Source organism: Misgurnus anguillicaudatus, chromosome 10 (assembly GCF_027580225.2).
Source record: "Misgurnus anguillicaudatus chromosome 10, ASM2758022v2, whole genome shotgun sequence".
Classification (NCBI taxonomy): domain Eukaryota; kingdom Metazoa; phylum Chordata; class Actinopteri; order Cypriniformes; family Cobitidae; genus Misgurnus; species Misgurnus anguillicaudatus.
In genome coordinates, this window is record NC_073346.2 from 34,484,803 (window position 1) to 34,512,045 (window position 27,243).

Here is a 27,243-nt window from a genome sequence, read left to right on the forward strand (position 1 = left end):
ATGAGATTCTTGGAAAAGAAAAGAGATCCGTTTTTATGTCTGTTCAGTGATTTCCGCTGAACCTTAAAGGGACGGTTCACGCAAAAATGAAACGCTTGTGTCATTCGTATGACTTTTTCGTTCTTGAAAGCAACTGCGTAGTAGATGCCGGTCTTTGCTGTAGTATAAAAGCATGAGGTGAGTAAATGAATGTTAAACTGCTAAGTATAAAAAGACAAATTTATGCATTCAGCATCTGTAAGTTTCACAAACAGAAATTACATCAAATGTATTTATTTATTAAGAGGTGCGATATGAACCAGACTGAAGGGGAATCTACATGTTTTGTAAATTAATATAACAATTCTGCAATCTAACCCACAATTCAACATAAAAAAACTGGAAATGACTGTTCTTCATAATTCAAGAGCTCATTAAGCCTCCAGATGAGAGCGGGAGTTTTACCTCCGTCGGGTGGCCTTGTCAAGGATATCTTCAGATGTCCTGGTATTGAGCGTCTGAAATCCCCTGATCCCAGATGGATTCATTTAAAATGTGTCATAATGAGCTGCTTACAAGTGATTACTGGCCGCTGGCTAATGGGCTAAACGGTTAAAAGAGGGTCAGGAATGATCGTATGTTGGATTGGACCTTCAGCACAGAGAGAGGCAGTAAAGACTGTTATTCTTTTTCTGATTTAGGTCCTTGGAATTTAGTGATGTAAAGGAATTGTCAGTAATCAGACATTAAAAATCAATTGTTGACACGCCAACAGGCTCAGTGCTCCAGTTGGGGACCTTAAGCTTGAAGCCCAAAAGTGGCATGCAGAAACATGCATCTTTATTTCTCCAAATTTTGACTTTGTATCTCACAAGTGCCACACGATGTCTTTGTGATGTAATTTCTCATTAGATGTTACATTTTACAGCTGAGACATTCCTTAAAGGCGAGGTGCATGATCTCTGAAAGTCAATGTTGACATTTGAAATCAACTAAAATAGAATCTGGACCTTCTTTGATAGACCCGCCCCATACATACGCAACCCAGGCAACGATGTCAGTTAGTAGACATGCCCCTTACTGCTGATTGGCTACAAGTGTATTTTGGTACTCAGCCCGACTCCCTTTTCCAAAGTGTTTTTTTTTTAAATAATGCACCCCGCCTTTAAAAATAAACAATTTCTGTTTTGAAAGAGTCACAAAAATGTGCTTTGACTAGGATGGTACCCTTAAAAAAAAACATTAAAAAGGACAGAACCAAACCAATTAGAAGCCCCATTGGGTCTCATTCACTAAATAAATGTTTTCGTATTTATATGCACACTTAAACTTCTCACGAAAACTTTCCACCACACGTGCGTACGTACATGAATTTGTTCTTATAGTTGTTCTTACGTTAGTAAATTTGGAGTGTTGCACATGAGCGGCCTCATACACAAGGTTGATAATTTGCATAAAACACGCCCAAACCATCTCCATAGAAGGGCTTTCCGCAGCGCAGCACTGGTCCACAGAAAATTTGTCATAGAAGCAGAAAAGTTAGAAAAGAAATCCATGATCATATTTATTATCTGTAAAGTTCCGTTTTGCTTTGCATTTTTTATTTGCGAGGTTTTGCTGTCGCTGGAGGAAGCCAGTGCTGTGTTGTCCACCAGAGTAACATTAAAGAAGTATTGGATGCGTTAACAAATATGACATTTAATTAATATGACTGAGCATCTGTATCTAAAATAAAAAAGACAGGAGATCAAGTGTTTGACGTTTGGGCTTCTTATTACATGTACATGACATTTACATTAGGCATTAAGCAGACGCTTTTATATAGAGATTTAAAAAGTGAGGAAGGGAAGCATGAAGATTTGTCATTATGTGCATCTTCTTTATATGTGTGAAAAAGTAGGCTATAATAATGTATATATATATAATGTATATAATAATAATATAGATCATGTATAATAATATATAATACAGAAAATATTATAATATAAAATATAATCATGTACATTTTATATATCAACATTATAATTATAGTCTAGTATTTGATTATAGCGTACGTGATTATTGCGTATGAGTGGTTTTAGGTTTTCTTGAATTTTTGTGTACCCATGAGGTACCACTATGTACTTGTGGGGTACTAAAATGTACCTTTGAGGTACTAATATGCACTCTTTATATACTAATGTGTACTTATTGAAAAGGTACAGTACTGTCCCAGTGACAGCTTTTGTACCAATTTTTCTGAAAATGCAAAACTTCACAAACATTCATATACTACAAACTGTGAGATTTCAGATAATTGTTACTAAACACATTCTAAATGTTAAAACTATTTTTTTGTATGGCTGAAACATTACAAAGACTTTTTTCTTCACATTTCTATATTCAGGATTATTTGGGCGGGGCTAAAACGGTGCACTGGAACCACCAAGCATGGCCCCGCCCTTAACACAATCCCGAGCATCCATTCAGGCTGTAGTGTTATTTGAAAGTTGAGAGACACAACGGCAGCTTACCCGCGTAGGCGTGGTTTCAGCTCCAAAATAAGACACACCCCCAGTACAATGAAAAAAAATATTCATTCAATTTCTTTTAATTCTTTTAAGGTAAGTGGTTGAAATCAATTTATTTAAGCTACATTTAAACAAAAAAAATAGAAAATTAAATAAAAAAACTTTTGTTTCAATGTAGCTTAAATTAAGTGATTGCAACCACTTACCTTAAAAAAAATGTGTAAATTGAATGAATAATTTTTTTCAGTGTGTTTGAGAGGAGACAATCCTGCTTCTTCTTCCAAGATTTTGATACCTTATTTTATTTTCTTTGCATTTTTATCATTCAAATTTGTCTGGCCAGTTAATACATGTTTCTGTGGTGTGACAAACTTATATTTAATATCACTTTATGCAGACTTTAGAATAATTCAGCATAACGTGAGGTAGTCCATGTTTAATAGATGACAAAATGAAAGCAACATACGACAATTCAATGTCATCAGGCACCTGACATGTCTGTTTACAAAAATATTTAAAAGGTATATACATGCAGTTATTTGACATGAAGTCTTTACACAAGTCTATGCAAAGATCAAAACATGCACTCACGTGGACCATCCCATTCCTCCGGCTCCAGAGGTGGTGGCCTGCCCCTCTCGCTCTCCACCTCCATCTCCGTGTCTCCCATTTCTCTGCTGCCATTCTCTTCCCCTAAAAGACAAAAAGATCGTACGATTACATGTGTGTCAATGAAAAACACATTTGGCAGACTGTTATATCCAAAGTGACAGTACAGTACATTCAGCATAATTTTTTTTTTATGTGTGGGATGACGAACCCCAACATTTGAGCTCTTCCAACTGAGCTATAGGGCTTATTCGATCTACGTCATCAATGTTCGCGGCGGCCATATTGTTGACATAAAACTGTCAGTCTGTCAATTGAGAAGCGAGGCAGCGTGGGTATTATGCATGGTATTATCGGTGTAATTTTTTTAAAACCGCGCGATGGTGTGTGGTGTAATACACGGATGTTCTAACAACAGCAAAAAGAACCCCGGAATTAGTTTTTATGCGATACCGACTGTCAGAAAACATGAAAGGAAGGAGACAGAGGAGTTAAACCAGCGAAGGAGAGACTCCCAACAGCAAAGTCTGTCCCCATCATTTTACCACAGGTAACGTTAGGGATATATGCTCACAGCAAAGTCTGTCCCCATAATTTGATCACATATGGTTAATGTTAGCTGTAAGCAGTGGCTGAAACTGCTCTTTCAAACAAGCTGCCATAAATTGAGACCGTTATTAAATTAGTATTAATAACTATATGAACATAATAATAGGTCTGGCATTGATACTAGGTAACGTTAGGGAATTAAGGGCCGTTCACATAGTTTTGAAAATCGTTTTATATTTAAGAGAATAGCGGAGCTCACACCAAAACTATACCGATACAGATACAATGAACGACATCATTGAAATCACTTTCTGAGCGATTTTTCCCACCTGATTAAGGATAAACCATTGATAGCATTAAAATCTATTTGAACTTCAAGTGCACGAGCACTTAAAATGACAGTGAAGCTCATTGCTGAGGTCTATAACATTAGATTACCTCCAGTTGCTGTGAAAATTGACTACGTAATGCTTTTTAATCTATTACACTAACTAACTGTTATGCCAAAAGGTAAGAGATTACAAAAACTATTAGATTCACTGTTTAGAGTTACGCGAAACGCAGCGTGTTGAGGACTGCAAAAGTTTTTATTACAAGCAATATTAAAGGCAAGTGATTTGCGCGAGTGCCGTGAGCGAATTAGCATAAACGTATTGTTTGGTGATGTGGACGATGATATAGTTATCGTTATAGTTATAATGTGAACGGCCCTTCAGTGCTTGCATGATGAATGCGGATCCTGTATGAACGATATAGTTATAAATATCCGGATACGTTACGGCTGGCAATAAGGACGGATCTTTACTTAAGGCTATTGGGTCTATTTGATATTGTTCCACAATAATCAAGCTCATCTTCTCTTAATACAGACGAGATTAAGCCATTAGGCTACTGCTCCCCTCGACTCAAATCTACGTGCGGCTAGGGGCAGGACAGATGTTATGTCAACAAGATGGCCACGGCTAGCGACTTCCGGTGTTTGCGAATAAGCCCTATAGGAATACAGTATTTATATCCTAACTATTGTTATCCTAACAACCCTAATGTACAACATCGATGTTTGCAATCCATTCTGCATGTTTGGAATCTTTCACAAACATACATATTTCTAAGAATTCCACCACACAAATAGTACAGACAGTGCGGGTCTCCTTCGACAATTTTCTCCCACGACAGCATTTTTATTTTTACCCCGGCACGTCTGAGTCACACTCTGTGCATGGTCGTTTTACAGCAGTGTCTCTCCGACCCCCTAACGGACCGGAACGGCCTTCACCATGGTCCTCAGACACACACTAGCCCATTCGGATGGGTTAATCTAAAGATCAAATTCTCCAGCCACGGTACGTTTAAGCCAGTTAAGACGTGGTTCACTTCAAAGGCAGCCAGTAAACATGGCCAAAAGGATCGCAGCTTCCTGCTTGCCTCTGCACACCCGGGCGAGAGGCGAGGGCTGAACTGCCCTACTTACCGCACACGAGGTCATTCTGACCTATTTTACCGCATACGAGAGTCTGCGAGGGATCAGCTTTTAGATTCACTCCGTCCTCTCGCTAAACTGCCTCACTGTTTGTATTGTCAGGCCCGAGAAGCTCCTTAGCATACTCACTGTGCATTACCATAAGGATAACAAAAGCCAATATCAACAGTTCCTTTCCAGTGTAGCGAGTTTGGAAAGGCGGTGAGATAACATTAAAGGCTCTACCTTGATCTCCGGCGAACATGTTAAGCCCTGTAACGAAACGTATTGGAACTGTTTAATTACCGCTCAGGAAATGAAGCTACAAGATGATTCGTTAATTAAGCGGTGATTAAGGATTTTCTGCCTTCTATCTAGCGCCGGTTGCAATGCATTTTAAACACAATCGCTAAGGCAACCTCGCAGGGAGCGAGTGTCATAGTCGCTTGATGAAGTTTCTTTCAGGAACATGGAGGAAAGTCAATTTGGTTTTTTGATCTGCTGTGTTTTTATGCAAACAAAACTATGCTATCATACATTTTCTTCATCTCTGACTTTACTGTGTTTTTGTTGCTCATGCATGCACTTGCCTGTGTAATATCTACTGTACGCTGCCTCTCAACAAGATGATGCTTAACTTCTTAACTTTGTAAGTTTAAGCCAAAATTAGGTATCTTATATTTACATTTGTGCATTTGACGCTTTCATCCGAAGCTACTTACAGTGCATTACGAAGTATACATCAGTATGTGTGTTTTAACCCATGCATGTCCATTTGTGTCCCAGACCACAAAACCAGTCATAAGTAGCACGGGTATATTTGTAGCAATAGCCAACAATACATTGTATGGGTCAAAATTATAGATTTTTTTAATGCCAAAAAATATTTAGAAAAATTAATTACAGATCATGCTCCATGAAGACGTTTTGTAAATTTTCTACTGAAAATATATCAAAAATGTATTTATTATTAGTAATATGTGCGGTTTTCTTAATATTTAGATTTTTTGGTCCTTTTTAGGATTTGATTTTTTTTTTTTTTTGGAAAGCTTATTTATTTAGCTTTCAGAAGATGTATAAAACTTAATAAAAAATAATACCACTATGACTGTTTTGTAGTCTAGAGTCACATTTGAGCTAGACAGGAACACCAAAAATTTAAAGCAGCATTGCATGCATTGGATAAGGCAATCCCAGAATGCACCATGATGATCTAATCCAGTTTCCTTTGAAGATTAATAAAAATGTTGATAACAAAAATATAAATACAAAATAAAATATAAATGTTGATACACAAATATAAAAGTATACAAATAAATCAGCATAACAAAATAGTATGAGTAAAACGGTATCAATTAAAATAGTTAAAATCTACACTCTAAATAAACTCTAAATAAATGCTGTGTTATTTTGAACCCAGCATTGGGTCAAAAAGGAATAAACACAACCAGTTGGGTTGTAATTTAACCTATTTAACCAAAAACCTATCGTTGGGTCAAATACAAACATTTACAAACTTAACACAATGCCCGGTTGTGCCTTTTTGACCCAACGCTGGGTTCAAAATAACACAGTATTTTTAATCTGTAGTAGGGGAGAGTGGGGCACAACCTAACGCTTTTTGGTTTTGGCTCAACCATGAAAAAATATTTGAGTTTGATTTATTATATTTTTACACAAGCAACACACACATCTCTGCTACAAATGACCATTTGAAGTTTGTTTTTATTACTTACAATTCTTAAACAATTACACCAAACGTGACAAAAGTGCAAACGTTACAACTTACCCCATAGGTGGGGTTAATTGTAACATGCAGGGGGGTAGTTGTAACACTCGCTAAAAATTAAGTTTGCAAATAGAAAAATATTTCAATACCATTTTGTTTATATACTTGAAGAGGATATTGTTTATATATGTCTATAATAGACAGGTATCCACACTGTATTCATTCAGCCAGCCCTTTTTTAACAATAGTTCAATTATAAATGGATACAAATGTCTGAATATGTGAGAAAAAGCAGCACAATTATGACAAAAATTTTTTTTATATGTGACCCAGTCTGTAATAATCATACTACAGTTTCAAAATCAAATTCTGAGATAATGAGCATCAAAGTCTGATTTTAGTCATTCATTTCATTATGATTTTTATTCTTTGACGGGACCTTATTCAATCAATATTAAAGATATGAACAAAAATAATTTTGACACACGATTTATGATAAGACAGGCACATTTATTTTGTTGGCAGCCAGCAATCATTCGTGTGTAGCCTATTTTAAACAACAGCAAAAATGATGCTAACGTTGGCTGTTTTTATATCGTAAGGTGTACTCAGAGGTTAGTTGTAACACAGCGTTACAACTAACCCTGCTGGGTCAAAATATTTTCAACCCCGCGTTAGTTTTTGCCCTGGGCACCCCTATACTGTACATGCTTTAATTAGGGCCCGAGCACACCGGGGTGCGAGGACCCTATTGTTTTTGCTCGGTTTATTATTATTATTATTATTATTATTATTATTATTATTATTATTATTATTAGGGCCCGAGCACCGAGGAGCAGGCCAGAATGGCCTGCACCGAAAGGTGCGAAGCCCTATTGTTTTTGCTCGGATTATTATTTTTATTATTATTATTATTATTATTTTTTTTTAACACTTTTGGACATTTTGGGGGCCTTAACATACTCGAAAACTCTTGAAATTTGGCACAGACGTCAGAGTCGTCCGTCATCGCCGAAAGCCAAAGGCTGGACCACGGGCGTGGCAAGGGAGCTCTGTAGCGCCCCCTGTAATTCAAAAACAAACATTGGGGCACAGATCGGGCAAAAATGTACGCACATGTACGAGAGTTGGTACACATATAGATCTCATCGACCCGAACATCTTTCGCACTCTAACCTATTAGCTCCGCCCAACAGGAAGTCGGCCATTTTGGATTGTTTAAAAAATGCATGCGGTGAACTTTTGAATACTCCTCCGAGGGAATACATGGGATTGACACCAAACGTGGTGATCATGATGTTGAGACATTGTACTTGCTAAATTGCGAAGGGATTTTTGATATCTCGAACGGTTCTGACATGGCATGGCGACAAAGTTGTGGTGAAATCAGAGAAACAGGAAGTGTCTGATATCTAAGGCAAAAAATGTCTCATAGTGATGACACACAGGGTGTTTGTTCGTCTGAAGATTACGATCGCATCGATGTGCCTATTGTGACTCCCGGATATAGCGCCACCACCAGGCGCCAGGAAGTGTTGCAGTCACAAAGGTTGATTTTTTGACAGTTCCATGTGATGTTCTTTTAAATACTCCTCCTAGAATGTTTATGCGATTGACACCAAAAGTGGTCAACATGATGCCAAGACATTGTAGATGATAAATTGCGAAGGGATTTTTGATATCTCGAACGTTGTTCCCATGGCAACGCATCAAACTTTACTTTCATTTTAAAGGCATATTTAAACCCTTCAGTTGCATGCAGTTAACTTTTAAATACTCCTTCTAGAATAATCATGCAATTGACACCAAAAGTGGTCAACATGATGCTGAGACATAGTAGATGATAAATTGCGAAGGGATTTTTGATATCTTGAACGCTGTTCCCATAGCAACGCGACAAACTTTACTTTCATTTAAAAGGCATATTGAAGTCTTACAGTTGCATGCAGTGAACTTTTAAATACTCCTTCTAGAATATTCATGCAATTGACTCCAAAAGTGGTCAACATGATGCAGAGATATTTGTAGATGATAAATTGCGAAGGAATTTTTGACATCTCGAACGCTGTTGCCATGGCAACGCTTCAAACTACACTTTAATTTCAGGCATATTTAAGGCTCTTGGCGTGCTTAGATTAACTTTAAATTTGGCACACACATCAGAGTTGTCGGCTGTTAAGTGTTGACAAAAAGGTCAGATAAAGGCGTGTCTATTTAGTGGCTCACTAGCGCCCCCGTTTATCTAAATGTGGGGTTTCTTTTACCTACAGTACCCAAATTGGTCAGTAGCAACATGAAATAGTCCACTGATATTTACCCACTTGATGCACATGCCCACTTTGCGTTGTTTTCTCGGAGGCACCGTGTAGCGGTAAAAAAACCGTGCGAGGGCCCGCCATCGCTGCTTGCAGCTATATTTATTATTTATTCTTCTTCTTCTCCAAAGTGAATCGCATTTTTGAGGGGCGAAACATGCTCGAAAACTCATGAAATTTTGCACACATGTCAGAAGTGGCGAAAATTTACATGTGGTATAGGCGCCAGAAGTGGGCGTGTAGAAATGGCTCGATAGCGCCACCTGCAAAATTTCAAGAGAACAGCCCCCCCGCTATGAAAAACGTACAGATACGAAATTTGGTAGGATCATCTATCACCCCAAGACCTACAAAAAAGTCTCTTGGAGCGAAGCTCTAAACCCAACAGGAAGTCGGCCATTTTGAATTTTTGCCTTGATTTTTGTGCAAATTTGGTCATTTCCAGGCTTCATACTTTAACGAACTCCTCCTACAGATTTAATCCGAGAATCGTCATATTTGGTCAATCTCATCTAAAGGCCTTTGCGATGTTAAATTGCGGAGATCTTGACTTTTCGTCAGAGGGTGTGTCCGTGGCGGCCTGACAAATTTCTGCATTTTCGCCATGAAACAGGAAGTGGCTCTAACTCAGGCATACAATGTCCAATCTGCCCCACGCTTCATACGTTTGATAAGTGTCTTGGCCTGAACACATTTCAATGCCAATATTCAACTTCACTCATAGCGCCACCTAGAGGTAGGAGGAAATGCCATGTTTTACGCTGTGATTTACTGCTCTTAGAGATTTAATCAAATCATCATCATATTTGGTCAGACTGATGTTAAGCCCTTTGCCGTGATAAATTGCGAAGATCTTGACTTTTCGTTGAAGGGCGTGTCCGTGGCAGCCTGGCAGAGTGTGATATTTCGCCATGAAACAGGAAGCTGTTGTAATTCAGACATACATAGTCCGATCTGCCCCCAACTTCACACGTTTCATAAGGGTCCTGGCCTGAACACATCAACATGGCATAATTCAGTATCAGTCATAGCGCCACCTAGAGGCAGCAGGAAATACCACCTTTTATGCTGTGACTTACTGCTCTTAGAGATTTAACCATATCAACATCATATTTCATCAGTCTAATCTCAAGACCTTGTGTGATGATAAATAGCATCGACCTTGATTTTTCGTTAAAGGGCGTGTCCGTTGCGGCCTCGCAAAGTATCGCTAAATGAATCCCCTTTTTGACAGCCTAAACGAGCTCAAAAAGTCATGAAACATTGCACACGTGTCAAAAGTGGCAAATATTTTCATGTGATATAGGCTTCAGAACTTGGGGTGTTAAAATGGCTCTATAGCGCCACCTACAAAAATTCAATAGAGCAGCCCCCCCGCTACGTTAATCGCACAGATACGAAATGTGGTAGGATCATGTATCACCCCAAGACCTACAAAAAAGTCTCTTGGAGCAAAGCTCTAAACCCCACAGGAAGTCAGCCATTTTTAATTTTCTCTGTAATTTGAGTGCAAATTTTGCCATTTCTGGCCTTCGTATTTTAACAAACTCCTCCTATAAATTAAATCAGATAATCATCATATTTGGTGAGTGTCATCTAAAGGGCTTTGCAATGCTAAATTGCGGAGATCTTGACATGTCAATGGAGGGTGTGTGTGTGGCGGCTTGCCAAATTTCTGTGTTTCTCAATGAAACATGAAGTTGTTCTAACTCAGGTTTAAAATGTCCAATCTGACCCACGCTTCACAAGTTTGATAATTGTCCTGTCCTGAACACATCAACATGGCAATATTCAGTAAAAGTTATAGCGCCACCTGCTGGAAGCAGGAAATGACATGTTTTACACTGTGATTTACTGCTCATTGAAATGTATTCAGATCATCATCACATTTGGTCAGTCTGAACTTAGGGACTTCACAATGATAAATTGTGAAGATCTTGACATTTCGTTAAAGGGGCGTGTCCGTTGTGGCCTGTCAAAGTTTGATTTTTCGCCATGAGAAAGCTGTTGTAACTCAGACATGCAATGTCCGACCTGTCACAGACATCATACGTTTGACAAGGGTCCTGGCCTCAACACATCAATGTTACAACAATCAATTACAATCATAGCGCCACCTGCTGCATAAAGGAGTAGTGGCACTTCAAAGTTCCTTTGAATATCCACCTATATTTATCCACGGAAATTTCAATCCCCCTGTTTTATTGCTTTACTAAGGCCATACACTCTAAAAAAAAAAGGTTCCTTGAGGTTCTATATAGAACCGTGGGGTTCTATACTTGGCCAATAGAACCTTTTACCAAAAAACGGGTTCCATATAGAACCCTTGGAAGGCAAAGAACCATTTTTATTAAAATGGTTCTATAATTCACGTTTTGTGACTGAAGTGTAATCTAAAGATTACACAATAATTGCAGACCTACACAACTCATTTACAAACCTACACAACTCATTTACAAACCTACACAACTCATTCACAAACCTTTTTGTGTCAATAGGTTGTGGTCAAATAAAGAGAGAGTCAACAAATAGGCTACTAATATTTAGTGTACACTGTAAAAAATCCAACTAATGAAATGTTGGACGGGCAAAAATATATAAGTTAAACCAATTTTTTTGTTTGAGCTAGTTGAGAAGATCTGTGTTTAAAATATTAAATGAATGGTTATTTTCAAATCCAGTCAAAATTCAGAATGGCAAGTGTTGACTGAACTAATTAAGACAAATCAGGTAAGTATGTGGAGTTATGACAGCTATGTTTCCTGACAACAAAATGCTCATAATATTACTGTTATTTGGTCACAAAATGTAATTTTAAGAGTTGTTCAGGCGTGAATGTATGTGCTTAAAGTTTAAATATGCGGTCGGTTAATAAAGATAGCGTCTATTTAAAAATGTGCTCGGACACTTTCGGACGTAGATGAGCTCCATATGAGCTCCAGAAAATCACAGACACTAAGCGCCCACACCCCGCCCAGCGCAGCCTCTCCTCGGCAAGCCCGACTGCTGGCTCTGATATCTCTGTGGCGTTTAAACATGTGATTTGATTCATTTTGATTTCTCATACTTAACAATAAAAGGGTTATGTTTTAAATCATATTTTAGGATTGCACTTAATTGATATTGCTGTTGAGTGATGTTTCATATCTTTTACATTTGTTATAACCGGACTGCATGCGAATTTGAACTTCAGATCTGAAGGAGCGAGTGGAGAAATAGTCCCAATATCATAACAATCTTAAATAAAACTTCTAAATATACCCGTGTGCGCGCGCGCGTGCGCGCAACCCGTTTGCGCGCGACCCGTTTGCTCGCGCGTGTGTATGTACAGTATGTGCGTGAGTTTTTAATTTAAAATGTCTTAACTTAACTCGGAAGGATCTGAATGACAGGTCATTTCATCTGAGATCATTCCGCATGTAACAGCTGGAATCACTCACTGTTTCCCACAACGACACGAGTCATCAGCCGTTTCCTCAAGGTCACGTCAGGTAAGTGTTTGTAAATAAATGTTAATTTTAGACTATATTAATTGGCAAAGACGCAAATACTCGACGTTTTTGTAAACATATAAGTTATATAAAGGTGTGTTATGTTATGTGTCCGAGTTAAAGTGTGTGTTATGTTATGTGTCCGAGTTAAAGTGGAGCTATTTTAGTTAAGATAATACCGGACAGGGTTTAGGACTCCGTCTTAATTATAATTGGGACATTTTTACAAACAAACCTTATAAAATACAATACCCGTGTGCATTTTGAGACAAAACAATAGCACTCATATGTTAACAGATGTCAGTATTTTAGTCAGTGATAAGTCCTGTCCGAGAAAACCGCCCAATAGTGTTTAATTCAATTACGTGTGATGTCTGAGGGAAACTTGGCAATTTTAGGGTATAACATCTTTCACCGTCAAGCTTTATTATATTAAACATGTTATTTATGTATGTGTGTGTGTTTATATTCCTCTGTTTATTAAACCAGAGCGGTGATGATGTGGTGAGGCAGAGACCACCACCATACGCGAAGATGAGCCTCGAGGCTTGACAGTTATTTTTTCAAACTGAGGAGTTCGGACTCCGGACCGTCATTTCTGCTTTGTACCCTGAGGTAAGTAAACTTTCTACATTTTTGAAACGATATTACTGAAATATTTAGTATAATTAGTTAATATTTATTTTGTTAGAGTAGGTCTTGTGCTAAATAGTGATACTAGAAGCTACATTTATAATATTTACATCAGTTAAAAAATACTGCTGGTAACGTTAAAGCACTGACGGGCTTCTTTAACCGTCTGTTATAAAAGCTCTGTTAAATAAATTTTGTTCCTGGTTTTAATGAATTACGTTACAGTCCTGCTTTATTTCTTTGTCATTTTAAATTAAATTGCCAAGCACAATAAGACAGCTGTGTTGTAAGGAGACGAAATTCGAGACAGGGGTGTTATTTCAATGAAGCGCGTGGTCAAAGGAACCGGGTGAAAGACGGTGGAAGGGAAATTATATGTAAATGTTTGTCGCAGTTTTACACATATTCCGTGAGTATTTTTCGCTTGTTCACGAGTGTTTTATCAGGGTTGGAGCTAAATCTTGAAGGAAAGTGGAAACTGCTGGCCACAGTTAAGAACTTTCTGCTGGTCTGTATTATAAATGCACGATTGCAGTGCAGTGTTTGTATCCGCAAGTCTAGATATGCATGTTTTCTGTGATGCACACAATTAATTAATGTGATGGTAGCTGTTTAGACACTTACATTTAACATTCAAATGTTTTAAAAACCACACGTGTTCAGGTTTTTATGTGTATTTGGTTTGTGAAGTGTAGTTTATGCTTTTTTCCTCTCCCCCACAGATAACCATGGTTAATAAATGGTCAGACACGTCACTGGCTTTAAAATATAAACCCCATTGATGCAAAAAGGTAAGGTGCTTAAAAGGACCTTGTAAGACTTCGTCACTAATGTTCATTAAGAGAAAATAAAAAGAAATCTGTATTTTGTAGCTTTAATGCTAATTCTTACTGTATGTATTTCATTTAGAATTTAGCATTAAAGACTGTAAAGTGTTTGAGGATTTAATTTAAATTCTGTATATTTCACACAATTTTTTTATTGAACATTGTGTTTTGAAAAATACATCACTAGTCAATTGCAACCTCAAGTTAATGTGGACTTTAAGGAACTTGTTTGTCTGAAAGTGGATATATAAAGATTTTTTGTTTTAAGATGCTGCATGGAATGACAATGTGGTTTGGAACAGACTTGGTGAAGAACATGGAAACATCTCTTAATAAAATGGCCCCAAACATCATCAGGAGTGCAAAAGAAGGAAGTAAAAACATCTCTACGCCAATCTCATTGGAGAGGAAACCACAGAAGGTGCTTGTTCTTTGTCCAGTGTAAAGTAGCCTTATTTGCATAGTCAATGTAAAGGTTCTAGCACCTTTAAATTGTATAAGTGAAAATATGAAAATAATGTTAGTATAAACTTTTTCCTTGTCATTGAAGAGTAAACTTGTTAATTAAGAGACGCTGGCTGAGAAAGAGTTAAAGTTTACCCACAAATTAAAATTGTCGTCACTTTCTTCAGCAGAACACAACAGAAGAAATTTTGAAAAAGTATGGTAATCGGACAACAATGGTGCCCATTGACCTGCATTGGTTTTGTGTCCATTAAATTGCTAGCAGAGTTGTTCGGTTACAGACATTCTTCAAAATCTTTTTTGTGTTAGTGTTCTGCTGAAGAAAGAAAGCTGTGAATGTTTGAAATAACGAGTGAGTGAATGAGTTTTCTTTTTTGAGTAAAATGTCCCTGTAATTGATTTCTGTACCTAATGTACAATAATTTGTATCTTTGTAGGTCTGGTGAGGAATGCTGCACTTATGTTATTGCAAGCATTATTTCAAGAAAATCCCAGCTTCCTTTACTGTGTAAATAGTGTAAGTATAGTCTTCTGTAATTTAGTTAGCATTTGAGGCACTTTATTTAAAGTAACATTCAATGCAAATATAAAACTATTACTCTGTTTACCCTTAAATAGCATACAGCTCTACATCAATTATTATGAGTCTTGTTGGTTCGTGAGTGTCGCTTGCCTAGTTGTCATACTTTATTTGTGTTATTATGGGATAATTTTAAGTCTATTTGATGGCTTCCGTTAATTGGTAAAAAGCACTTAAAAGGTGAAATGTTTGTTTTACAGGAACCCAAAGGTCCCACACCAACCATAGTGTTCAACGGCTCTCCTGATCTTTTCAAATCTGAATGTATCAACTTTATAATGGACAATGTGAACTTAATATGTGGAAGACATTGACATCACAGGCTGTGGAATGACTGTGTCACAGGTCGGAGAAGCGGACCGCCCCTGTCGCGGATCACGCTCCTCCTAGTTCCACCTCGAGGAGGTCCCAAAGCACCCCAATGACCAGACAAACCAGAGGTAAGTAAAATATAGAAATAGAAACTTTATTTAAATTATTTAAAACTAAAGTGGGGAATGGGAAAGGGAATAAAAAAATCTCGCTTCTCGTCCTCAGGGGGAGTATTACGGGGCCAGGGACGTTGGAGGGGTTTCCACGTGACTCCAGCTGGAACACCGCTACAGAGCGTATCTGGGTGGGTTGGGCACACACCGTCGCGGCGGCCCCTGATGGCATCCACAAGGGTCCAAGACCCTCCTAAGGTGAGTACGGACGACAAGGACACAGCACAACACTTCAATAAAGCTTTGTGTATTTCCCTTTCAAGAGGTTCTTACTTGACTGTTGAACAGTGTTTCTTCTCTCTCCACAGCTCCTAGCCGTAGCAGAACTACGTATTTCAGCACCCGAAGGACTAACAACCCAGCCGGCATCTGCAGCGTATATCCAACGCGATCAAACTTCACTCTGACAAGTAACTTCCTATACACAACCACGCCGTCCTTTCGCCCGGACCAGCCCCGCACTCTTTCCGCCCGCTACCTAGCGGTCGCCGGATCGGCAGAGCCTGCGGACTCTTCGGAGGCTGGTCTTCGTTGTGCTGCCCAAGGCGGAAGTTGACTCGCCCGAAAATCGACCCTTTCAGTAACTTCTACCTTCTCTCTTTATATCCTCCTCCCAGGCGTGGCGAGCCTGGGAGGAGGATATAACAGCTGTGCCTTGTTTCAGCGAGTGCGGGGATTCCCGGGGAACCCTGAAGTGCCGGTGTCTGTACAAACCGGTCCGGGCAGAACCTCTTCACTCTCCTTTTGGTTCCGCCCCGCAACTGTTTGCGTTTTGTTTTCTCCTCAATGTTCAATACCCTTTTGCCATTAAGCACACAGTGACTTTAATTTATAAAATATATGCTTAAGTTTTAATACCTGTACAAAACAAATGTACAATCAACTTGTGTAAATTGTCATTCTATTTAATAGATTGTTCATGAATTGTCTTTAAATGCATTGTGATTTCGGTAACACTTTACAATAAAGTTCATTAGTTAACATTAGTTAATGTATTAACTAACTTGAACAAACCATAAGCAATACATTTGTTACAGTATTTATTCATCTTTGTTAATGTTAGTTAATAAAAATTTAAGCTTTAATTGCTTGTTCATGTTAGTTCAGAGTGCATTAACTAATGTTAACAAGATTTTAATAAAGTAATTGTTGAAATTAACATTAACAAAGATTAATAAAGGCTGTATAAGTGCAGTTCATTATTAGTTCATGTTAACTAATGTAGCTAACTGATGGGCCTTGTCGTAAAGTGTTGCCGTGATTTCTTTTCATCATTTCAGACACATGTAAAAGTTACTAAAAATTAATACTGCATATACTGTACAGTATCTATGCGTAAGGGAAATAACTTAAACAAAATTTTTAATGTATAGTGTAATTAAGAGTTTAGCTGTTTAATACAGAGATGCAATTTATTTATATATATTATTTATATATAAACGTATGTATGTTTATTAAAAAGTGAAAATGCTTAATGGAAATAATTAAATAACTAAATGGTTGAATGTAATGGGACATTTTAAATGTAAACTAAAGTTTTGCTGTCTAATACAGAATAAAGAGATGTGATTTTAAGTAATTTTTATAGATTTATATTTCTGTATAATACAATTAATAAATAGTAAACTTTTATAATTTTCTAGATCGGTTATAATTTCTTATCAATAATAAATTACTCATAATAATAAAGAACCTTTAATGGTTCTAAATAGAACCATCTAACTTTGATTCAAAGAACCATTTGGGGTTCTTTTTAATGAACCCATTAAAGTGGTTCTATATTGAACCATTTAGGGGTTCCATATATGAAGCGGGTGATAGAACCATTTCTGGTTCGATATAGAACCATTTTTTTTTAAGAGTGTAGAGTGGCGGTGCACATGAGTGCGAGGGCCCTTCCATCACTGCTTGCAGTTTTAATTATATATATATATTTGATACACTGAAAAAAATTATTCATTGAATTTAATAAATTTTTTTAAGGTAAGTGGTTGCAATCAATTTATTTAAGCTACATTTAAAAAAAAAATTAGTAAAGTAAAATAAAATATAAAACTTTTGTTTAAATGTAGGTTAAATAAATTGATTGCAACCACTTACCTTAAAAAAATTGATTAAATTCAATGAATCATTTTTTTCAGTGTATTTTCTGTTCATAAGTGTGTCAAATCATTTACTCCATGACATCTAGAATGCTGCCTTAAAACTTGACAAACATCATTGACAGCTCACTAGGATTTAAAGCAGAGCCATGATGCACTATAAGGAATTAAAATAACACATATATTTATCCTAAAGCTTTAGAGCGTGTCCAGTGATTTTGGACAAACAGAGAGTAGCACACTGCTATCTGAACTGACTCCTAAAACAGAAACAATCAGAAATCGATTCAGATCCCAAGACGATGCCGTTTTGTGAGTGTGTGTCTGTCCACGTATATGTCAGACATTAGAATGGAGTTAGTGAGATGATGAATCCAGCCAATCAGATGGCAGATCCTCTGTTCGGTTTAATGGCAGTGACATGCATGCGGGTCAATAAGCTTATAGGCGATTTACACAAACAGCTCCCGCAGCAAGGTAGACACAAAGTCATATTGGCTTTTCTTTTCCTCTCAGCATTGTTCTACCAAGAAAGCCCTTGAAAATGTCAATCTGGTGAGGGTGATTTTAAGGAGATCTGTGCTGTCTAATCCCAATTTAGTGAAAGAGAGCGAGAGAGAGATACAAAGATCAAACAGAAATAGCTGAAACAGAAATTGTCGAGATTATGATGGATAATGGATTACAACATGGTGGCTAAAAGAGCACAGTGGATATATGTTCATTAAGACAAATTATTTTGTAGTACAACAGTAAAAGTCATAATGAATCATATGCATTTTTCAAAAGTGCATTTAGAAAAGTCAATTAAATGTTTGCAAATAGTCACAATCCAATAAATTCTGTAAATTTTGATAAATTATAATTAAGTTTTGCTTCACATGTACTTGTTTTCTGCACAATGACAATAAAGTTAAATATATATTTTCTCATTAAACATGCATTCAATGTTGACTTAAAATACCACGGTCCATGGTACAGTAATATTAAAGGAACAGTATGTAAGAAATTGATATCAATTAATCATAAAATGGCCCTGATATGTCACTAGACATTAAGAAACCATTTTCATTTCAAATACTTATATCACTGACAACAGTGGTCTGGCCAGGATATGTCATGGAAAAAGTGGAGTTGCAGCCCTCAACTGATGTTTATGTTGTCATGTTGTGTATTGGTCACCGGTTGTATGATTGCAGTACCAGTTTTAGCCACAAGTTTTGTGATTGCAATACCAGTTTTGGCCACAATCCTTTAAATATTGTGGTATTAACATCTGAAACAATTGCTGTACCTTAGTATCACCAGCACTTGTGTAATATACGTTTGTTTATCATGAATTTATGTAAAAAAAAATCTGGGAGCGTTAAAATGTATGAATTTTACACAGAAAAATGGTCAAAAAATGGCCCCTACCTGTCACTGGGGAGGTACTCTTTTTAAAAAAAACTTGTTTGCACTTACTGTAAAGGGCACTATTTTAATGATCTAAGCGCATTGTCTAAAACGCACGGCGCACAGTCTAAACAGGCGTATTCCAATCCACTTTCGCCAATTTAACGACGGGAAAAATGGTTTGTGCGCCAGGCACACAGTCTAAAAGGGTTGTTCCTATTCTCGTAATGAGTATTGGGTGTGTTTTGGCCATTACGTGCAATAAACCAATGAGAGTCTCAGTTCTCATTCCCTTTTAAAGCCAATTGCGCTCGCGCCCTGACGATTTCCTATTTAGATGGCGGAATTTGTAAGCTGAAAAACTAAGCGGAGGAAGACAACCCCGAGTTTAAGATTGATAAATTGTTGTTTTCATTTGTTTTGAAATTGTTATTTTTTTGTATTAAAACCTTTAAAAGTCGTTTTCTTTCAGTCATGGAAATAAAATTAGCAGGCTTTTAATTGCTGTAAATTGCTTCTAACTTCTTATAATCTGTCCTCTTTTATGTTCAAGAGATTCGATAATAATCTTTTACATTTTAATCCTTAAATTTTTATATTTAAAAAAGTTTGTGTGCTGCTGCGCATCCATGTGTGTGATAAGCAAACGCGCGTTGTCTTCCCATTAATAGGTGCATATTACTAACACTCTCATTAAAGGAACAGTATGTAGGATTGTGGCCAAAACTGGTATTGCAATCACAAAACTTGTGGCTAAAACTGGTAGTGCAATCACACAACTGGTGGCCAACACACAAAATGACAACATAAATATCAGTTGAGGGCTGCAACTCCACTTTTTAATTGACAATATCCTGGCCAGACCACTGTTGTCAGTGATATAAGTATTTGAAATGAAAATTATTTCTTAATGCCTAGTGACATATCAGGGCCATTTTATGATTAATTGATATACATTTCTTACATACTGTTCCTTTAAATAACAAAAACAATATTGCGCCATTGACTTTAGACCAGGTTTTAGTTGGTAAATGGCGTATTCTATCTTAGTTGCCTCAAAATAGCAACGTGCCAAACAATGCACCTGAACACACGTTTTCAGACCAGAATGCCCATGGGCACAAAATTGGGTGCCAATGCATGTGCTATTTAAACAAAATGGCACTAAACATAAAAATGATAATTGCGCCTGGTTCAAACTATCAAAAGACACTAGCGTCGTGCATAGCGCTGGGTGTGTGAACGGCGTTTCACACGTTCACACGGTGCGCGGCAACAGCAAGTGTTTAGTTCTTTTTCAATAGAAGACGCAGAAAGCGGCAAAACGGTGGCGGTTACAGAGGTAAAGCTTTGCTTGTGCACCAAAAACCTTGCCCTTCTTTGGACATGGCACTTCATGGCAGGCGCCGTTGAAATATTTGCACTAAATGCTGCACAAAACGCTTCCAATTCAAGAGAAAAGCTGAAGCCGTGCGGCGATTTTGCCGCTTACCATGTACCGTACGAAATGGCCATGATATGGCCAAGTGAGTTCATATTAGTACCTCTAATATGAACTTATTTTCAAACCAGCATTGGGTCAAAAAGGGTCAAACACAGCCACTGGGTTAAATTTAAAGGCAAAAACTTTTAAATGTAAACCCAGCATTTTGGGTATAAACAACCCAGCATTTGTAGGTCAAAATTACAACCTACTGACCTTTTTTGTAGGGTACGTATCAGTACCTATATACAATATAGGACCGTTTCAAAGGGTATTGCCCCCAGTAACAGCTTGGGACAATATTTTACCATTGTTTTTTTCTGACAGTGAACCTTTTTATGTCTGTTTATTTGGTGTGAATTATGCCGTGTTATTGAACGCTACTTTACAAAAGCAGGAAAATGGCTCTAGCTATTACATGACCAAAATTGCTTTGTTGGATTGTTTTCTAATAATGGGAACTTTTGAATTATGTATCCTGTGTGTTTTGAAGATAACCAGCTCATTTTGTTATGCTTGGTGATGGGTGGCCACTTAGGCAAGCAATATTTCCCCTCCATTTAAAGCAATGGTAATTGAGAACTTGTAAAGCAAATTGTTAAATAATTTTACGTAAAACCAAAAGACACCTGTATCGCGAATACTTAAACTGCTTTCGACATTACAATAAAGTCCACGGTTTCACTTTCAATCTACATTGGCACGTAGCATTTAGAAGCAAAAAAGAAATATTTAAATGGCTCCAATACAGGCGAGAAAAAAAAGGAAACTAACCGAACAAAATCCCACCCAGCACCCCGGTGGAGTGTGTGATTAGCAGAAGGCCACAACACTATCTCTTTAAAGGCCCATAAATTCCCCATCATTACAGGAACTGGCTGTGCTCTCTTCTGGCTGTCGCCGGCCTGTGTTATCTCTCCCCGCGATGCCGTCTGGAGTATGTAGATCTGGCCTGGCTAGATTGTCATACTTAACAAACATTAATGAATCATTTCCTGCACAGAGTCAAACGGGGCTAAAGGGATGTGTCTTTCATCTTATCGTACCGCAGACGAGCGTTTTCCCATATTGTCCCGTGTTAGCATCAGCGGTGGGAGAAATATTTTGAAAAGATCTTTCTGTTGCATAAGATCCCGATTAGTGAGGAAACCGATTGGCGTAATTAATTCTATCGCTTTCTGTTTATTGGCTTGCGTCGCAAGGCCGCCTGGATTCAACAGATTTGCTTATAAGTGGCACCTTGCTACGGGCAAAAATGTCTTATAATTATTTAAGCTGTGGCGATAGAATTGGTTCAGAATTGAATCTCGATGCTGCTATTTAGATCAATTTATATTGAACATGTTAATGCTGCAGAAGACGATACAATATATTGTTTTTACCAGTGTGACACTAACAATATCTTGCTACTTACAGTAAAAGTCTCTCCATTGTGCTTTTAATGCAACAAGTTATTACTCAGAATTAAACACATGCAACTGGTAAACTCTATCCACCCTTACGAAAATTAATCATGTTTTTTTTTTTGTAGTAATCCTGTTAACTTTTTTGGAGTATTGATTACCATTGGCAAAACTGTAGTTTTACTACATTACCTATGATTTTAATTGACTTTAATTTATGAAAAAGCACCATTTAGTATGTTTTTAAGCCGTTCAGTTTACTGAAACACGAAAGTGCCCCTCTAAACCATTTTTACTGCATTATAAACAAGTCATTATACACTATTCATGTAAACAGTAAATCACATAGCTTAGCGTAATTCACTGAATCTGAATAGACCATTAGCATCTCGCTCAAAAATGACCAAAAAGGTTCGATATTTTTCCTATTTAAAACTTGACTCTTCTGTAGTTACATCGTGTACTACGACCGACGTAAAATTAAAAGTTGCAATTTTCTAGGCTGATATGGTTAGGAACTATACTCTCATTCTGGCGTAATAATCAAGGACTTTGCTGCCGTAACATGGCTGCAGCAGGCGCAATTATATTATGCAGCGCCCAAATATAGTCCCCTTGGTAACTTTCGAAAATTATAATTGGTAATTTTGGTAATTTTCAATTTATTATGCTAAGATATGATAAAAGTGGTAACGCCAGAACCGGAGATCGGCTAAATAGATTCCAAAATGATAAAAGTCAAATGTTTAACTTGAGGGGAAATTGAGACTTATAAAATATTTTTAAATAAAGTGGTGTGTCCCTTTAAATATTTTAATTAGCTCAAACTATATAAACTGTAAAAAGTTCCTTTTTTAAGTGCACTACTTGACTTACTGTAACAAGTCATTTAAACTTTATTGACTATTGAGGACTGAGGAGTAATAATAAAGTTTAATTAATTTCTTTTAAGTTTTTTAATTTATAGCAGTAGAAATGACTTATTAATTCAAGTTATTTAAACTTAAAAATGTAAAGGATTAGTCAATTTTCTAAAAATAAATAAATACATAATTTACTCACCACCATGTCATCCAAAAAGTTGATGTCTTTCTTTGTTCAGTCGAGAAGAAATTATGTTGTTGTTTTTTTGAGGACAACATTTCTAGATTTTTCTCATTTTAATGGACTTTAATGGACCCCAACACTTAACAGTTTTAATACAGTTTAAAATTACAGTTTTAAAGGACTCTAAAGTATCCCCAAATGAGGCATTGGGGTCTTATCTAGCGAAACCATAGTCATCTATTGCAAAAAAAAAAAAAATACGCACGTTTAAACCACAACTTGTCGTCTTCCTCCGGTCCTGTGACGGCCCAGCGCGACCTCACGTAATACGTCATCACGTCAAGAGGTCACGGATGACGTATGTGAAACTACGCCCCAGTGTTTACAAGTGTGGAGAAAGACGACAGTTCCGATGATGTTGTATGTCGAATGATACTAATTAATGTCTTTGTGTCAGTTTATTGTTTAAAATGGTCCGCAAATGTGTGTTTCATATATGTAACACGTGACCTTTCAACATCATTACGCAATTACGTGAGGTTGTGCTGGCGCGTCACACGACTGGAGGAAGACGAGAAGTTGTGGTTTAAAAAGGCAATTTTTTTATTTATCTTGCCAAAAATGACAATCGTTTCGCTAAATAAGACCCTTATGCGTTTGGGATCTTTTAGAGTCCTTTGAAACTGCATTAAGTGTAGTTAAGTGTTGGGGTCCATTAAAGTCCATTAAAATGAGACAAATCCTGGAATGTTTTCCTCAAAAACCTAATTTCTTCAACATTTTGGATGACATGGTGGTGAGTAAATTATCTGGATTTTTTTTAAGAAAATGGATTAATCATTTAAGTGCAACAAGAAATGTTTACAGTGTACTTTAAGCATTCAATTAAATATATTTATAATCAACAAATAATCTAACTTCATCTGCCATCTCAGATTTGAGCTTCTCATTATACACTAACATTTTAAAAAAAGCTATATGATGCCGTCATAAAAAATTGCATCATATGAGCAAACAAAATCATCCTTCCTATCTTCCATATCAGCCTATGTGTCAGAACCAGACAACACGCTAGTTCCCATCGGAAAAATTTACAAGAACAGACAAACATGGAAGCAAGGTCAAATTTCACAATTCCTGTAATAAATAAATCTATATAACCCCACCACTCTCACAATTATAGCAAGGCTTGTAAATTTTAGTTCAAAACTTGTTCACAATCACAGCTCTATAAATGTGAAATTGGCCGTGCAGTTGCTTTTTGAGGGGGGATGAGAAGACAAGGTAGCATTTTTTCTCTTTATATTCTCATCTCTTTGAAAAAAGAGGTCTTGTGTCTTCCGACAAGCTTCAAGTTTCATGTTTATTCACACTGTGTGCTAGACTCGCTCTATTCATGAATGCGGACTTCATTTCACACTGCGCTCTGCTGTTTCTAAAGCGTTTCCTATGAAGCCATTGACAGAACTGTCTCGATCATTTCATGGTACATGAGTGTGCAGCGATGCCCCTAAAGCAGACACCCTCTCCAAACAGTTTAGGGTGGTCGCGGAGAAGAACCCTTCAGGGTATTTGGTTCCACGAAGGCTGCTGGGAATTGTAATGAGTGATGTGCAAAAAGATGTGCGCGTACTTTAACACTTCAAAGATGAAGTCCTTGATCGCAATGCATGATGGTTCCTGTGAACTCAAAGTCTCATGAACCATTTACTGCATGTTATGTCATGATAGTAATAAAAGTCACAGTATTAAAACAGAACAGAACAGTTGCCTACAAAGTTGTCCAAAACGAAAGTTGCTTTAGATGCTTCTTGTGAGTAAAAAAAGCAGCATGAAGTTAAAGGAATACTCCACTTTCATAAAAAAAACTAATTCTGATAATTTACTCACCCCCATGTCATCCAAGATGTTTGTTGGTCTTAGACATTACATTTTTTGAGGAAAACATTCCAGAATTTTTCTCCATATAGTGGACTTTAGTGGACCTCAACAGTTTGCAATGCAGTTTCAAGGGGCTTATACAGCAAAACACTCGTCATTTTCAAAAAATAAGTACTTTTTAAACCACAACTTCTCATCTTGCATGAGCCGTGTGATGTGCCAGCATGATTACAAAATCACGTCGAAAGGTCACATATAACGTATGTGAAACTACCGCTCCAGTGTGGAGAAAGAGGACCGTTCAGACGTTGTTGTATGTGGAATTATACTATTTGATACATAGTTTATTGTTTAAAATTGTCAGTAACATGTGACCTTTCGATGTGTTAACGTAATACGTAAGGTCGTGCACGTCACACGGCTAATGCAAGACGAGAAGATGTGATTTAAAAGTGAATAATTTGGTTCCAAAACACATTTTTCAAAAAAATTGTTACTACCAAATATCTGCCGTGTTATTCTGTCATCTTTTCTCCTTTTTTTCCAAACCGCAACAAACGGCATTCCTCATTCTCTGCAGAATGCAATAAATCCTCTTAACCAATCACAGCGCACCATTCTACGCATTGTAAACAATAAGGGCGGCGCTTTGAATACACACAGAGTCCTAGTTTTCCTCATCTACTGTACTTCGTGATTAACAAACAAACAAAAACAAAATAATACTTTTGATGGCATTAATAAACCTGTGGTGATTTCCTGTGGCGGGGAAGAAACGTAAGCCATCAAAATCGAATAATTTATGCGATATGCACTCAGGAGATGGACAACATGGAAAAGATGAATGCACATTTATATATTGATTCAATAGATTTATAGCATTTTGTACAAAAAATTATCAGTTTTTATAATAAATCTTTGAAAATCAAATTATGGATTTGAATTTTTAATGTTATTATAACCTTAAAATGCTATGTGAAAGTTTATAACAGAAAATAGTGGTTTTCATCTTGTCAATTCTTGGTATAGAAAACACGTTTTTACCGAAATTAGTCAAAATGAATTTATTGCGTTTTGGAACCAAACTCTTCATGTACAGTAACATGTGACCCTTTGATGTGATTACATAATACGTAATATCGCGCTTGCGTGTCACATGACAAGTGCAAGACAAAAAGTATATTTTTTTGCGTAAATCACAATCGTTCCGCTAGATAAGACCCTTATGCCTCGTTTGGGATCATTTAGAGCCATTTGAAACTGCATTGCAAACTGTTGAGAAAATCCTGGAATGTTATCCGCAAAAACCGTAATTTCTTCTCGACTAAACAAAGAAAGACATAAACATCTTGGATCTTCTGAAACATCTTCTGACACAACCATTCTCAGAAATAAAGCTCCAAAAGTTGCCACTGGGACAGTACCCTTTCAAAAAGGTACACCTTTGTACTCAAAGAGTGCATATTAGTACTTTGAACATCCAATATGTACCTAAATTGTACATATTTGTACCTAATGGTTTTTGGCTTTGTACCTTTATTTTTGACAGTGTAGGCTGTGATTCAAATCAGAAAGACAAACGGCAAGGACAAGTCTTCCTAGTTTGCCTACATACTTGTGGGGATATGCAACAGACACAATGATTATACAATGTTTAAATACAAGACTGTACCGCATTATTTCTGGAACAAGACATAAAGCGTCAGCATTACTCTACTAAGCGAAGCCCTCATCCTCTATTGCTCTGTCACTACAGAAGAGTCATGTGATCACAGGTGGTGTCCATTTGACTTGACGTCATTTGCCAAATTACTTTTTTCGACATACGACACATTGAGAATATCCCATCTGTCCGCTTACATTGCAAATGCCTGTATCTGACTTATTTCCACATATGAATAGTGATGCACCGATGTATCGGCCACCGATATTTATCGGCCGATTTTAGATGAATTTGAAACCATCGGCATATCGGCAATAGCACGAGAAAGGCCGATACCGATTGTTTATTAATTAACTGCATAAAGAAATCCATTATATGTAAAAAATGAGTTGATGTTGTTAATAAAATAAATGCTGAATAGCAAAAACCACATTTGAAGGTTGTCATGCTGTCTTATATTTGTTTTAGCTTAATTTGTGGCTCTCTTATTATGTTGGTCAGTTGAATGTTAAATAGATCTAATCCATGTTCAGTAAAAATAATTTGATGCAGAAATAAACGAGCTATTGGCCAACTGTATTGTATTGTATACAAGCGTTTAATATCGGTATCGGCATCGGCCAGAAGTTGTCTGTTTA

General features: G+C 37.0%; 1 protein-coding gene across 5 annotated transcripts in view; it reads right to left on the bottom strand.

The window, feature by feature from the left end:
* The window catches only part of zfpm2a (zinc finger protein, FOG family member 2a), a 251,008-nt gene that overhangs the window by 123,151 nt on the left and 100,614 nt on the right, over positions 1–27,243 (bottom strand). For all 5 annotated transcript variants that reach the window (XM_055211092.2, XM_073872430.1, XM_055211094.2 and 2 more), the window contains one exon: positions 3,081–3,182. In XM_055211092.2, coding sequence (XP_055067067.2) covers positions 3,081–3,182 — 102 coding nt within the window. The remainder of the gene's footprint in view (positions 1–3,080; positions 3,183–27,243) is intronic.